Raw genomic sequence first — 16121 nt, 5'->3', positions numbered from 1 at the left:
TTCTTGCCCCTTGAGGTATTTGGTTTTAAAAACAGTCTTCCTGATAGCTATAACATCAGCAAGGAGAGTGAGTGAGTTGCAGGCCTTATCAGTAAAACCCCCTTATACAACTTTTTATGGGGATAAGGTGGTGTTGAGGACCAAGGCTGCTTTCCTCCCGAAGGTTGTTTCACCCTTCCATTTGGCTCAGGCAATTACTTTGTCCACGTTCTATCCTCCGCCTCATCCTTCCAAAGAGGAAGAAAGACTGCACCGTCTGGACCCAAAGAGAGCGTTGAGCTTCTTTATCGATAGAACAAAGGATTTCAGGCTGGAGGATCAGCTGTTTATTGGATACGTGGGCAAGAGGAGAGGAAAGGCAGTCCACAAGAGAACACTATCCAGGTGGGTTGTTCTTTGCATTAAAATATGTTACTCTTTGGCAAAGAAGGATCCTCCTGAGGGCATTAGAGCTCATTCCACCAGAGCTAAGTCGGCCACTTCGGCCTTAGCCAGAGGTGTTCCTGTGGTCGACATCTGCAAGGCCGCAACTTGGTCGTCCCTTCACACTTTTGCAAAACATTACTGTTTAGATTCTGAGGTTAGAAGGGACGGCCATTTTGCACGGTCAGTGCTGCAGGATTTCTTGGTTTGACCATTTAGGCACCCACCGCCGGGCGTGGTACTGCTTTGGGACTCTATTCATGAGGTGAGGAATCCACAGGTAGTTGTATCCATCAGAAGAACGAGTTACTTACCTTCGGTAACGACTTTTCTGGTGGATACATTAGCTACCTGTGGATTCCTCACGGTCCCACCCGCCTCCCCGTTGCCTTTATGGTCTTGCCAGGTAATCCTTGAGTGTGCTCCTCTTGGTCTTTGAGGGTGCAATAGATGTATATATATAATATATTTATATATATATAGGTATATGTCTATATATCTTTATGTATATACTTGGTGTGTGTATATATTTTAAAAGAGAGAGTTTTATATATATATATATATATATATATGTACATAAAAAGATTTACAGTTATTCATACAATGTGGTGTATTTTTACAATATAATGGATGTTGCTTTGTTCTTTCATTGCATTGCCTGGTTGTTCTCATGCACGTAAAAAATGATTGGTACTGACGTCCGCACGTCGTCGAGGACCTCTTATTGCCTGTATGACGTCAGACGGCGTCGCGTGCGAGACAGTGACGTCCTCGTCGACGTGCAGAGACTAGTAAGAAGATTTCCGTAGAATGCTGGCGCCATGGGAGTATTCATGAGGTGAGGAATCCACAGGTAGCTAATGTATCCACCAGAAAAGTCGTTACCGAAGGTAAGTAACTCGTTCGTCTCCAGTATTGGAATCTTTCATAGATTCACATGCGACCCACCCACTTCCCGGAGAAGCTCACTTTACTTCACTCAGTAATTTATTTTAATGATACGCAGTAGCGCTTAGAAAATCTGAGGGACTGGAGCTTTGCTCAGGAGGGTTCTAGAGGGTGGGATCTTCCGATTGGTGGACTCTGAAGTTTAGTCCTTTTTTACATAATGACTTGGATAGATTACTTAAGAGTAAGGCATTAGGCCTGTATGGCTATGTCTATGGAGACATTATCTTTTCTAAGGTACCAGGGACTCCTACCTTGACAACGGGGAATGATTCGAGCATGTGAACCTATGAAAGATTCCAATACTGGAGAACTATAATTACAGGTAAGTAACTTATTTTTTCTTATTGATGTACCTACCTGCAACTTGAATTTTGTGTTTCTAGAATTAAATTTACAAAAGAGATTTTTTTCTATATTAAAACAATTGGTCTGGAGTTAAGACATTGAGTCTGTGCTTCTTCTATTTTCTGTGTGTGTATAACAAATACTTTGCACTACCCTTGGATAAGCCTAACTGCTCGACCACACTACCACAAAAGAGAGCATTAGTATTATCTACTTTAGCCTCTGTTAAGTCTCTGTGGGACCCGGGGACTCTGTGCACACTATATCCCATTTTGATATAGTATACACAGAGCCAGCTTCCTACAGATGTACTTTATTAAAAAAGTGATCAATTTTAAGCACAAGCCTTTAGTGAAGAAAGAGGCAAGACAATTGTCATGTAAACCCTGTACTGGCTCAGATTATTGTAATAAATAATAACTTCAGGATTTGTAAAGTGCGGCAAATCACCCGTGAGGGTCTCAAGGTGCTGAATTGTAAACTCGGGGAGATTAAGTTATTTGTCCAGAATCACAGGATGTTGAGCCAACGTCAAGACTCGAACCTGGTTCCTCCAGCTCCAAGGTCTGCAGCTCAGGCCGTTACGCCACACCCTCTCTCAAGCCTACATTCCTTACTTTAAAGCTTTGTTTGTTTTCTTTGTGCAACTTTCGGCTGTTTTTACACAGCGCAAATGCAACCTGAAAGTATTGGAATGCTTCACATAAGCATCCATTACATTACACTAGGTCACCATTCATTGTTTATAGGGATGGTGAAATTAATGGCTTGTCCACAATCACAAGATGTTGAACTGACGCTGAGACACAAACCAAATTCCCCATATCCAAAGTTGCCAGCTCTGACTGTACCGGCACATCCAGAGTACAGGGATGTAGGCAGGCAGAAGACACATGAAAGCGCAGCTCTTTATGGGATTGAGTTTCCAACAGGACCTTGAGCTGAGCAAGGCTTCAGACTCAAGCTTTCAGTGGAGATATATATATCCATCGTAAGGTTACAGGGTCATTATAGTTAGGTTCAGATTTGACACACATAAAACCATACACATTCTGCATTTATAGTTCTCTTAAGTAACTGTAACGCATGCCCTAAGGTAACTATAACTTGTGCCCGTGTCATTACTTGAGATAACTATAACAGCTGAATTTCTATGTTTTTGTATGTGTAAAATCTGAAACTAACTATAATGTCCCTGTAACCTTTGTTTTTTTCAGTGAAAATCTAAGTATTGTTTAATACTATTTCCTAACTATATTGACCCTGTAACCTTTTTTTTCCTGCAAATTATTTATGTTTTTTTAATGCTGTATCCTAACTATAACATCCCTGTAGTCTTTGTTTTTTAGTGAATTTCACATGTTTTATTATATAAATTGTATTACAATTTGACCCATGCATTCACTTTACTAATATACATTTTCCCAAGTGTATACATGCATTTTATTCACATATTCATTGTAGGCCAAGTTCTGGTAGCATTGTTTTTTTAGAAATGCAGTAGAGGACCTCCTGGCTCCCTCCCGGGGACTGCCACCTCCCCGGGGCCTATAATGTATATGCTGGAGGGCACGTGTGCCCCCGCTACCCTGGAGCCATCTCCCCAGGGTTGATATGATATTGGAGTCGGGGGGGGGCGCTCGGCCCTCTTCCGCTGCCCCAGGGACCACCACCTCCCCAGGTTGTTTAAGAAATAATAAACGCCTGTGCCCCCCCCCCCCCCCGGGAGGACGCATGGCCTCCCATCTGCCCCCGGGACCACCACCCCCTCCGGGGCATATATTTAAAAAAAGAAAAGGGGGTCCGTTAGGGACCCCTGTTAGCCCTGGGGACCACCATTCCTGGGACTACAATGAATTTTGAGCGGGGAGCCACACGGCCCCTACTCCCCAGGGGCCACCACCCTGGAACAAATATTTAAAGCAGGTCCCACTGTCAAAATCCAAAGATTTCATCTCTGTCACTTGCACGTGTGCAGGGGACGGAAAAGAAATGCGTCATCAAGCATGGAGCTGCTGTCAAAGCAGCTCCTTGGTTGCTAAAGCAGTGGGGACGTGGGGGAGGCCTTAAGGCTTCCCCTGCGGTCCCAGCTAGCCCATTAGGGGCTTGGTTTGAAATACATTAACAAAAAATACATATAGGGACCATGGGGGAGCCCTTGAGGGCTCCCCCACATTCCCAGATAGCCCTTACAGGGCAAAAAAAAAAACAGGGCTCAAATAAAAAAATTTTTTTAAAAAGATAGCTCATCATGAAAGTCAAGGACTGAGGGTTTGAGTCCAGATGGACTCGCTTACCTCTTTATTTTATTTTTTACAAAAGTTAAAATAAAAAATAAAAGGTGATTTTTTTTTTTTTTTTTCATTTTTAAATTAAACAAGAATGTCATTCTAAGTATATTATACATCAAAGTCTAAAAAAAAGTCTGCCTCACTCCCTCTCACTCTCTCTCTCTGTCTTTCATTCTCTTTCTGCCACTCTTACAACCCACTGAGACCCTCTTGCACCCACTCACAGCCCCAGTCAGATACTCACAGACCCACTCAGATAGTTACGCATCCACTCAGATTCACTCACCCACTCACAGACCATTGAGAGTCTCATGCACCCACTCACAAGCCCACACACACACTGAAGCACCCACTAAAACACTGATATATGCACTCTCCCACCCAGACACTCTCACCCCATATACACCCTCTCACGCCTATTCTCACACCCAGAGAGGCTGCAGTTAACTCCTGCCATGCATGGCCACAGCTCTGTGCACAGCATGACGTTGAGTGATTAGGGGGTTGGTCGCAGGGTCTGGCTGCAGGCCTGGTCTTGCAGGCAACTTCCGTTGTGCACAGGTGAAGGCCGTACACAGTGCAAGGTTGGGTGCTTATAGAGGATTGGCCTCAGGGCCTGGCCATTCCCTGTGGCCAACTGCTGCCGCACACGGCCAAAAGGTGGTGGTGGTGTTAACGTATAGTAAAAAAAAAAAAATTTATGTTGAAAAAAAACATAAATTCACTGGGGAAAAAAGGTTACAGGGACGTTATAGTTCGGAAATATATATTTTTTTTAAAAAACATAGAAATTCACTTAAAAAACCAAAGGTTACAGGGATGTTATAGTTAGGCTTACATTTTAAACGTGCAAAACCATAGAAGTTCACTAGTTATGGTTAGAGGTACCTCAAGTAACTATAACTCGCGCCCTTGCCATGCACTGCTTATTAACCCACAAATTACGGCACTCATGACATCTTTGATAACATCATTGATAATATCAATATAATATTTGCAATAACATTTTTGATGTAAAAACTGTGCATGGTGAGACGCGGGTTATAGTTATCTTAGGGCATGAGTTATAGTTACTTGAGGTAACTGTAACTTTAACTGGTGAATTTAAATGGTTTTGTGCATTTAAAATGTGAGCCTAACTATAAACTCCCTGCAATCTTTGGGTTTTTAAGTGAATTTATATGTTTTCTAATTCCATTTCCTAACTATAACATCCCTGTAACTTTTGTTTTTTTCAGTGAATATATCTGAATTCAAGATTTAAAGAAAGCTAGCATATTCAACGTAGGAGCAATACAAAGATTTAGGGTTGTATATTGGCCACAGAAGTTGTTAACAACTTCTGGTTTTCTTTCATGATCGGAATTCTAACTTTTTACAGAACTGCAAATGAATGTTCTTTTTTTTTGTTTAAAGTTAAAGCCCTAACCGGAGCTTGAAAGTATTGAAAATTATTTCCTTTGCCATTCTGAATCTGTTTGAACCATTTACACGTCCTGAATAAGCCTCTACTATTTGCCCATGCTTCCTAGAGGGAGTCAAATGCCCACAGGGAATAATATAACATTGTTATTCAAATGGAGTGTAATAGTATCGTGGCCCTGGTACATCATAGATAAAAGACATCACAAACATAAGATACTACTCCGTAACCACTGACTGCCTCAGGTCCACCAAAAGACCTTCTATCTCGGATAATATGAATTTCCCAGACCCCCAATGCTAAATCTTCTAAAGTTATTATTCTAAGCGGGCGGCATAGTTACAACAGTATCTCCCATCTGGGACTTCCAGAAGCCTTGGACGTCTGTAATGCCGGGATTCGGGAATAACGAGATATTTAGAATGCGCATCTGAGTGTGCAGTCAGAAATGTGTACTACCTGGGGAATTGAATTTACCAGAGTTTTCCCACCCTGACATTGCTTTTGCTAATGTCAGGATGGTGGTGTGTACTTCGATTTGGAATGCACGCCATTCCTGATCGACCATAGACAGTTTCTGGTCGTATCAGTTTCCTGCCAAATACAAGATTACACCCCTCTTAGAAAGTGTAATTTATGTTTTTTTCCGTGATTCTGATACTTCCCATTCAAACCTGCAGAGCTGGGTTACTGGAATCAAAGTTTTGCTTCTCGGAACAGCCACCACCTGGGCTAAGCAGAGGGTCGCCTAGGGGTCGCTCTTGCACTGAAGTTCGGTTCCTTCAGGTCCTGGGTGCTGCGGGTGCAGTGTTGGTTCCAGGCGTCGCCTTGTTACAGGCAGTCGCGGTCAGGGGGAGCCTCTGGATTCTCTCTTCAGGCGTCGCTGTGGGGGCTGAGGGGGGTCATCTCTGGTTACTCACGGGCTCGCAGTCGCCGGGGAGTTCTCCCTGAGGTGTTGGTTTTCTGCAGGTAGAGCCGGGGGCGTCGGGTGCAGAGTGTGAAGTCTCACGCTTCCGGCAGGAAACGTGAAGTCTTTGGAAGTTGCTTCTTTGTTGCAAAGAAGTTGCAGGTTTTGAACAGGGCCGCTGTTCACTGGAGTTTCTTGGTCCTGTAGTCCAGGGCAGTCCTCTGAGGCTTCAAAGGTCGCAGGCCCCAGTCGGATGCGTCGCTGGAGCAGGTTTTCAAATTTGGAGACAGGCTGGTAGGGCTGGGGCCAAATCATTTGTCGTCTTCCTCCTTCTCTGCAGGCTTGTAGGTCAGCAGTCCTTCTTCTTTCTTCAGGTTGCAGGAATCTAGTTTTGTAGGTTCTGGGGTGCCACTAAATACTGAATTTAGGGGTGTGTTTAGGTCTGGGAGGGCAGTAGCCAATGGCTACTGTCCTTGAGGGTGGCTATACCCTCTTTGTGCCTCCTCCCTGTGGGGACGGGGGCACATCCCTAATCCTATTGGGGGAATCCTCCAAAATCAAGATGGAGGATTTCTAAAGGCAGGGGTCACCTCAGCTCAGGACACCTTAGGGGCTGTCCTGACTGGTGGGTGACTCCTCCTTGTTTTTCTCATTATCTCCCCTGGACTTGCCGCAAAAAGTGGGGGCTGTGTCCAGGGGGCGGGCATCTCCACTAGCTGGAGTGCCCTGTGGCATTGTAACACAAAGCTCGAGCCTTTGAGGCTCACTGCTAGGTGTTACAGTTCCTGCAGGGGGGAGGTGTTAAGCATCTCCACCCAGTGCAGGCTTTTGTTTCTGGCCTCTGAGAGCACAAAGGCTCTCACCCCAGGGGGTCAGAAACTCGTTTCTCAGCAGCAGGCTGGCAAAGACCAGTCAGTCCTGCACTGAAGGATTGGGTAAAATACAGGGGTCATCTTAGAGATGCCCTCTGTGTGCATTATTTAATAAATCCAACACTGGCATCAGTGTGGGTTTATTATTCTGAGAAGTTTGATACCAAACTTCCAAGTATTCAGTGTAGCCATTATTGAGCTGTGGATTTCGTTTTTGGCAAACTCCCAGACCATATTCTTAATATGGCCACACTGTACTTACAATGTCTAAGAATAGACTCCGACACTGTAGGGGTATATTGCTCATGCAGCTATGCCCTCACCTGTGGTATAGTGCACCCTGCCTTAGGGCTGTAAGGCCTGCTAGAGGGGTGACTTAACTATGCCACAGGCAGTATTTTGTGTGCATGGCACTCTGAGGGGGATGCCATGTCGACTTTGCCTTTTTTCTCCCCACCAACACACACAATCTGCAATGGCAGTGTGCATGTGTTAGGTGAGGGGTCCTTAAGGGTGGCACAACACATATTGCAGCCCTTAGAGACCTTCCCTGGTCACAGGGCCCTTGGAACCACTGGTACCTTTTACAAGGGACTTATCTGTGTGCCAGGGGTGTGCCAATTGTGGAAGCAATGGTACATTTTACGTGAAAGAACACTGGTGCTGGGGCCTGGTTAGCAGGGTCCCAGCACACTTCTCAGTCAAGTCAGCATCAGTATCAGGCAAAAAGTGGGGGGTAACTGCAACAGGGAGCCATTTCCTTACATACCTTCTAAATGGAGAGGATATATTTTCATCCAAATTTATTAAAGAACGAAAGCAAGACGTTCCAGTGTTGTGTAGCATCTGAACTGACTGTGTTGGTTAAAAAAAATACACCAAAAACATATATGCGTTGGTGATAAAATGTAAACTTCTAATTTCTGATTGCCAAAGCCGTATTCATTAAGGGTTATACTATGATTGATCAGTGCGCAACTTTCGAACATCTATCAAGGTACGTCAAAATAACAAATAAAATGGGTTCTACTACTGTTTATCTACGTAAGGGTAACTTTAATATGGTTGGCAGCGTTATTCTTTGGAATAAACTAGATCAGGGGTTCCCAACCTGTGGTCTGGGGACTCCTGGGAGTCCGCGAACCCTCCTCAGGGGGTCAGCGACTGCTAAGAAAACTAAACGTTATTAACAGATTAGATCCCTAGCTTTCAGTAATGACTCAGCGGGGGGCAGATTCCAATAGTGATTCAGAGGGGGTCCCTGGGTTCCAGTAATTATAAAGTGGGGGTCCACAGAAGTCAAAAGGTTGGTAACCACTGAACTAGATAGTTGTGGCACTGATGAAGGACTTTTATGAATTGTTATGAGTTTGTACCCTGAGACATGGGCCCAGGTTAGGAGAACAATTTGTGAGAGTTTAAGGCAGTGATGGGGCGTGGGGCCTTGTCATCCCACTCTATCTGGCTTAGTACCAACTTAGGCCCACAGTGCAAGTATGGATAACACCAATTTCATTTGATAAAAACTGAATGTAATCTAACAGCAATGGGCAATTGGAAGCTTGCATGGGGAGATAGTCATTCACCATTGTTTGCAGGACAAAACCCGGGATTTGACAAAAGGACAAAAAATATATGGCGCAATCAAACTGAACCACAGGCCACACTGATATCACTAAGGTGTGCTTTTAAAGCAACAATCAATACGTGTGGCCTTTGGTTCAGTGGGAGCAGAAGTTGCAACTAGAGATATGGACCTTGGTAACACCCTGGCCGTGGTAAGTTAGCGTGGGAACAATGCCTAAGATATCAGCCTTTTCATCATTGATAATGCACACATTAACAACAAACTGGAACCACTGTACTCCCTGCCACCCGTAGTCAATGTCTACCTTCAGTACATAGTTGGAGCACATAGTTGATCTACTGCACGTCTCAAGGCCTGCAGATTGAGGGGGTGATTCTGATATTGGCGGGCGGCGGGAACCGCCAGAAGACCGTACCGCGGTCGAAAGACCGCGGCGGTCATTCTGGGTTTCCCACTGGGCTGGCGGGCGACCGCCAAAAGGCCGCCCGCCAGCCCAGTGGGAAACAGCCTTCCCATGAGGACGCCGGCTCAGAATTGAGCTGGCGGAGTGGGAAGTTGCGACGGGTGCAGTGGCACCCGTCGCGTATTTCAGTGTCTGCATAGCAGACACTGAAATACTTTGTGGGGCCCTCTTACGGGGGCCCCTGCAGTGCCCATGCCATTGGCATGGGCACTGCAGGGGCCCCCAGGGGCCCCGCGGCACCCCCTACCGCCATCCTGTTCCTGGCGGGAGACCCGCCAGGAACAGGATGGCGGTAGGGGGTGTCAGAATCCCCATGGCGGCGGAGCGCGCTCCGCCGCCATGGAGGATTTTCAAGGGCAGCGGAAAGTCGGCGGTACACCGCCGACTTTCCGTTTCTGGCCGCGGCTGACCCGCCGCGATCAGAATGCCCAGCGGTGCACCGCCAGCCTGTTGGCGGTGCTACCGCGGTCATTCGCCCTGGCGGTTTTTACCGCCAGGGTTAGAATGACCCCCTGAGTCCTTAAAACATCATATTTACCTCAAGGTAGAGCTTCTGATTGTCACACTATTCCATCAACAAATTCCTGTAATATGCAAATTGACTGCTTTGTGAAGCCATTGCAGAATACAAACCTTGGATTCTGACAGCAATATATAAACCTGAAAAAAGGAACATTGACCACATTGAAAGCTAATCAAATCCCCAATATCCGCATGCACTATATGTGTATTTATTTATGTTTATATTTTGGTATAGGACAAACAACAAGCAGTTGTAGGTGTCAGAGCACACTACAAAATTTGGTGAACATTCATACTTGTGCAGGTAAGAAAACAGTTCAAAAGAGCAAATTCTCAAGGTGCGAAATGGGCGGTTTCTAAATATTTAATAATGGGTCAGGCAGGTCCCCAGCTCCTTTTCTGATTCCTACTAGGGTTAGCATTTGTGTGGAGACTGAGTGAACAGATATTCCTCTAATCAGTTTCGCAAAAGGGTCAAAATGAAAAAAAGCAAAAGTAAAAGCGTTTGGGGTGTGGGTGGGGCAAATGGGTTTTTGGGGAGAGACATAGGGGCTTGATCTACAAAGTTATTTAGCCGTCACAATACAGACTTACAAGGTTTGCCTTATCTGAATTGCGATTCGTTATAGGTTTCTAAAACAGAAACCAATAACAGATTTTTTTTGCCGAATTGCAAAATGATGGACCGTGAATGGGGTTTATCAGGACTGAAGATAGCCTGGAACTGACTACGGGCTGACAGGGAAACAATTCCTTAAGTTTACAGTATGAAATGAGGCAAGTACCATGAAAATATAGGGTATCAGAGTGGCAGCTACCAACAAGAATTTACAATGCAACGGGTCTCGCATTTGCTTGCGTTAGAGCTATTAGCATTGTAAACTCTTCACCGGACTTTTCTTGCCACATAAACTAATAATGAAAAGTAAAACAGTTTCACATATGCGAGTCAATGGTCACCATGAGTGTGAAGGAGACACAGAAAAGGAAACAGAAGTTCGCTCGCAGTGAAACTTATAGACAAAAGTGCAATTATCCATGTTACCGGCAAAAGTGCAACTATCCATGTAACAGGGTTGATGTCAAGCAAAGCGCTCGACTTCTTCCCAGTGAGAACACGCTGCGCAGGAAATAAAAACATAAAGTAGTCCAGAAACCAGCTGAAAACACAAAGCCTCCTATGTTTTTAGTAGTTTACCGGTGCCCTCAAGGAGGGCTAAACACCAGAAAAGGCTTGACGTATGCATGCCTTTCACAAATGGAATAAATCGATTTTTAAAAGGCAAGCCCCCGAACTAATGAAAGTTACGGGCGTGACATGGGCGTGATTAGAAGCCCACAGAGAGATTACAACATGGTCCAAAGCGCTTCAGCGCACTCGACCCTAAAAAGCCACTTTGAGCGCAGAACGTAGTACTTGCTACCTGCCATGTGGAATCTTAGATGACATCATTTAATTCTCATACTTAAAACAATACAATAATAGAAAGAATAAAGGAAAAATGCTACCTACAAATCGTATTGAAATGTTTATTGATGGTAGTGTAACTTTAACGATATGCCATAAAGAAAACAAAAACGAGTCCAATGCCTAACCAGGTGGCCAACTAATTTCATTATTGTCTAAATGAAGAAGTGAAAACTGCATTTTTGTGGTGGAAATGTATTTCTTCATATAGACTGTATTACTTTCTGTTTTAATGTAATTTCTACTCCTGCTTTGTCATACTTTTGATATTATGACGAGGGGGTGCAAAACCTCAAATATTTTTACGAAGTATACATCATGTACGTGAAAATTGTGCAAAATTTCACATTTTCAGTGGGTTTTTCATATGAAAATTTTACGGACGGACGTACGTTATTTAAAAAAGGCATGTAAAATACAGCACGAGATTGCTTCGAGAAGAAATTGAGACATTGTGTGTACAAAGCTGTCTTTGGCAGGCAAAAAATACACAGAATTATGCGAATGCTAAAGAGTAAACATTTTATGCAGTTCGTGAAATGCAAAATTCCCAAATTTTCCAAGATTTCAGACTACTTTACATTTACTCATGATACAGTGAACATGATCTCACAGAACATAAGCATATAAGGAATTAAAAAGGGTGATTGAGAAATACGTGGGCTCAGCAGGGAATGGGATCAGAATGAACTACCTGTAATTATGCACCAGTGTACCAAATTATATTGCAGAAGGCTCGAAAATGCCAAATGTGGCTCCAGCTCTATGTAATGTTTTTCCTGTATCAAGCAGAAGTGAATGGAAAAAGTGAGTGGCAGTGGGAGAAGAGGGTGGGGCCGGAAGTGGGCTGTGGCAGTGGGTGGAGTTGGTAGTTGCGATCGTCTAAAAAAGTCTTTGCACCATTGAATTTATTTGAAATTTTGTTAACAAATGAAGCACTATCTCATAGTACCCTAGTGAAGGTACACAACTTAGAGTGCTTTTGACAAGGGAATTGCTGGGGTGTGTCCGAGTGGGAGGTAACCTTTTCTCCTGCTACTTTAATTATGCATCTTGGAATTCAGCTTCAAGATGTCCCTGGGTAGACAGATTTTGGTTTTGTGTTGTGTTTTTAATGTTGCAGTTATGTGGGAGAGTTTTTCCATGACTTTACTGCGGGCGGTGATGAGTGGAGGGCAGGTTAGTCTTTGGTGGTGGTGGAGGGGGGTGGGTTGATTGGCCTTGACAGATGGCTATGGTAAATATTGTGGTGCCGATGATAACACCAAAGTTTACCCAGGACAATGATATGAATTTTTGTTTGGTGATGAGTACATCACCAAACAAAAATAGAATGCTTGAGTGGTTTATGTAAATACCCAAAGCATGCACATTGGCCACCTGCGAATAGAAATATCAGCACCAAAATTCAATATAAAGCCATAGCTGAAAAATGCTGATAGGAGCACAGTACTCACCACACTGATGAGTTGAGCCAGGGAGACCATGAGTTGCACCGTCACCAGCTCTGAACCATTGGTGGCGGGCCGAATGAGCTTGTTGTATCGCGACGGGTTCAGGAGGTGCTCCACCAGCCTCTCCTCTGTGTCTGTGGCCAGACTCCCTGCAAAACCCAAAAGGCAAAGGCATCATGAGTCCGGGAGACCCCTTTCAGAACTACAATGGCAAGAATCAAATGCAGAAAATACATGACTGTAGAACAGGTTCAACAAACCGCCAAGGCTTGAGCTGCACCAGCCAGCAATGGGCATTTATAGGTTGTTCATTAGTCTGAGTACTGAAATAACAAGAGTCTGCACCCCTGAATTTAAGTGTTTTGATACAGCCTTGTATGCCCACCGGGCCTCTGTGCTTCAGAAGACTGAGATGTTGGAACTCCGGAACAGGACTCAGAGTCTCTACATGGTAGTAGCAATGGAAGTTGCATGTCAGGATTAGTACGCTAGAAAAACTGTTTGTGGTTCTCAATCCTGGTAGAGCAGTGGTAAATTGTTGCCAGGGTTGAAGTGTATCGAATGAGCTGTGTTGAGTAGAAGTTCAAGCTGATGGAAGGAAATAATCCCTCAAGCACAAATACAGGCAATGTGAGACGTTTTGAGTGACAGATGTCATCTCCAGCATATAGGTGCAAGCTCTAAAATGGACAAAAATGCCATTGCGTCCACTTTAACATTTATGTCTTTATTTAACATTACGTATTAATATTGCACCATATTTGTTATAGAATATTAGCGATCATTTATAAAGTGCACCCCAAAAATAAATTTGTCTCCTGGCTCACTCGTGTAAAAGTGTCAGGATTTTCAATAAATATTTACTGAACTTAGGAATGTAGTGTAATACATTAGATATAAATAATTACATATGTTAACCATGCACTGTCAAAGCCAATTGGCCTGTCCTTTTCTTAGGGGTAGTGTTTGATAATAGTTGGGGAGACTTCGAGTGAGGTGAACCAGATGTCTTAGAAAGAAGAATTTGCTTAGTAAACCCTTCAGGCAATGGGCCTGTACTTCTGTAGCAACTTTAAGAAACTGGTCTGAATAAGCATTTAAGTAGTAAACTACTCAACAAAATGATCTTGAAAGCAGTGTAAAACAAATGAATATGCAGGGGTGATTAATGAGTAGCACAGTTTGACAGGCTAGGGCATTCAAACAACAAATTCATCCTAAACAAAAACGGTACAAATCAGCTAATATAATACCTATCTAGTATTGGATCTTTCATAAAGTCACATGCTTGAATCACCCCCGCCGTCGAAGTGGGAGTCCCACGGTATCCTAAAAAAGCAGTAAGTAAGAATATCCATAGGCAATAATGCTAGCAATTTCAGACATATAGCCTATCCATGTCCTTTTGTAAAAAAGAACCAAACTTGACTTATGACCAATCAGGTGCCAGCACCCTCTAGAATATTCCCAAAAGAGGCTCAATCCCGCAGATTTTCTACCGCAGCTCGTCGACGAGGGCATCGTTGACAGAAACAGTCCCCTCAATGAGGGCACAGTTGATGGCGACAAAACCGTTGACGGCAATACCGTCGAAGAGAGCAACGACAACACCGTCTACGAGACCATGGTCGTCGACGCCATTAATAACAACACCATTGTGTGGGAAGAAGGAGAGATTCGTACTCCCCAACATCCTAACAATGAATGGGATGACTGTTTAGCTCCTACACCATCGCCGCCACCTCCTCATCCATCAGATCTCCACCTGAGGATTTAGGAGGTTTCCATAATTTAATGGACAGAGCTGCTACACGTTTCCATTTACCAACATCTGTCTTGAATTCAGAATGTTTCCGCCATGATTTTAAAGAACTGGCAAGAAAGTCGGTGAGGGCAATCCCCATCATAGACTTTATCTGGAGTGAAGGTCTAAAAATTATGGAAAATCCAGCTACAGTTCTGCCAGTGCCACTGAAACTAGATAAAAAATACAAGGCTACACATGACTCTTCAGCCTGTTTGACAGGGCACCCAAAACCAGATTCTGTCATATCTCAGGCTGCCCAAAGACGTTCTAAGAATCCATCTACGCCTATTTCTACCCCGCCAGACAAGGAAGGCAGACGTCTGGACAACGTGGGCAAGAGGTTCTCATCCATGTCAGCTATTATCATGCGTGCTGCCGACACCCTGGCTATCTTGGGTCGCTATGATTGTCAAATGTGGTCTGACAGGAATGCTTTCATTGAGCTCATCTCGGAAGACAAACAACCTAAGGCACGTAAGACACTGCAGGATGGAAAGCGTATTTTATCAGAGATAATTGACTGCGTCCTGGACATAGCCTCCACTGACTTCCAACAGCTGGCAGGAGCAGTGGTTTTGTGCCGGCAAGGGTGGTTAAAAGCAACCTTTTTCAGGCCCGAAGTCCAGTCCAGATTATTAGACATGGCCTATGATGGCAAAACTCTTTTTGGCAAACACGTAGGTGACGCCCTACTAGCCATCAAGACGGATACGGAGACTGTTCGTTCTCTGGGGACCCTACAGTACAAGATGCAGCCTTTTCAGGGAGCCGCGCTAGAACGTTCTCGTCGTTTCGAGGTCCCTACCATAGACAGTACCAACAGTCACTGTGCAGGCCAGCTTATGAACTCTCTTATTGACAGCCATATACAGCCACCTACATCAGGCAAGGTGGAAGAAGAAAACAGACCTCACAAGCCCGGTATCAACCCCGTAAACAATGATCCTTATCACGTACCGGCTGCAGTTCAATGTTTCCCACAATTCCATCCAGTAGGGGCGAACATCTCCAATTATCAATAGAATTGGGAAAAGATAAGATCAGACAAATGGGTGCTGGATATAGTGGCTCACTGTCATACGCTAGAATTTGTACAGAAACCACCAGACCACCCTCCTGGGAAATTGCATCCACTTCATCTTCACTTGCTAAAACAAGAAGCATTCCAAATGCTCTCCAAGGGTGCGATAGAAGAGGTCCCTGTACACAAGAGGGGACTATGATTCTATTCTCGTTTTTTCTCATAGGAAAGAAGTAAGGGGAATGGAGAACGATCCTAGACCTCCGACAATTAAACAAATTTCTAAGGAAACAATCCTTCCGTATGATCACACTGTTGGATATACTTCACCTTCTCAACACTGGAGATTACATGACATTGTTGGATCTCCAGGATGCCTATTTCCACATCCCCTAAACGCAAAGCATTGCAAATACCTCTGCTTCACCATGGCCAGTGCCTTTACCAATTCAAGGTTCTCCAGTTCGGATGAAAGTCAGCCCCAAGAATCTTCACAAAATGTCTTGCGACGATTGCAGCCACTCTCCGAAACGAGGGCTTTTAAATCTTCCCATATTTGGACAATTGGCTGATAAAGGCACTGACT

At 44.2% G+C, this 16121-nt stretch overlaps 1 protein-coding gene across 1 annotated transcript in view; it reads right to left on the bottom strand.

Annotated features, from left to right (window-relative positions):
* The window catches only part of CHRNB2 (cholinergic receptor nicotinic beta 2 subunit), a 185655-nt gene that overhangs the window by 80529 nt on the left and 89005 nt on the right, over nt 1-16121 (bottom strand). The window contains exon 2 of the mRNA XM_069218206.1: nt 12711-12856. Coding sequence (XP_069074307.1) covers nt 12711-12856 — 146 coding nt within the window. The remainder of the gene's footprint in view (nt 1-12710; nt 12857-16121) is intronic.

Source organism: Pleurodeles waltl, chromosome 12 (genome assembly GCF_031143425.1).
Source record: "Pleurodeles waltl isolate 20211129_DDA chromosome 12, aPleWal1.hap1.20221129, whole genome shotgun sequence".
Lineage (NCBI taxonomy): Eukaryota > Metazoa > Chordata > Amphibia > Caudata > Salamandridae > Pleurodeles > Pleurodeles waltl.
Note: the sequence above shows the minus strand (reverse complement) of the source record. Positions and strands in the feature narration are given on the sequence as shown.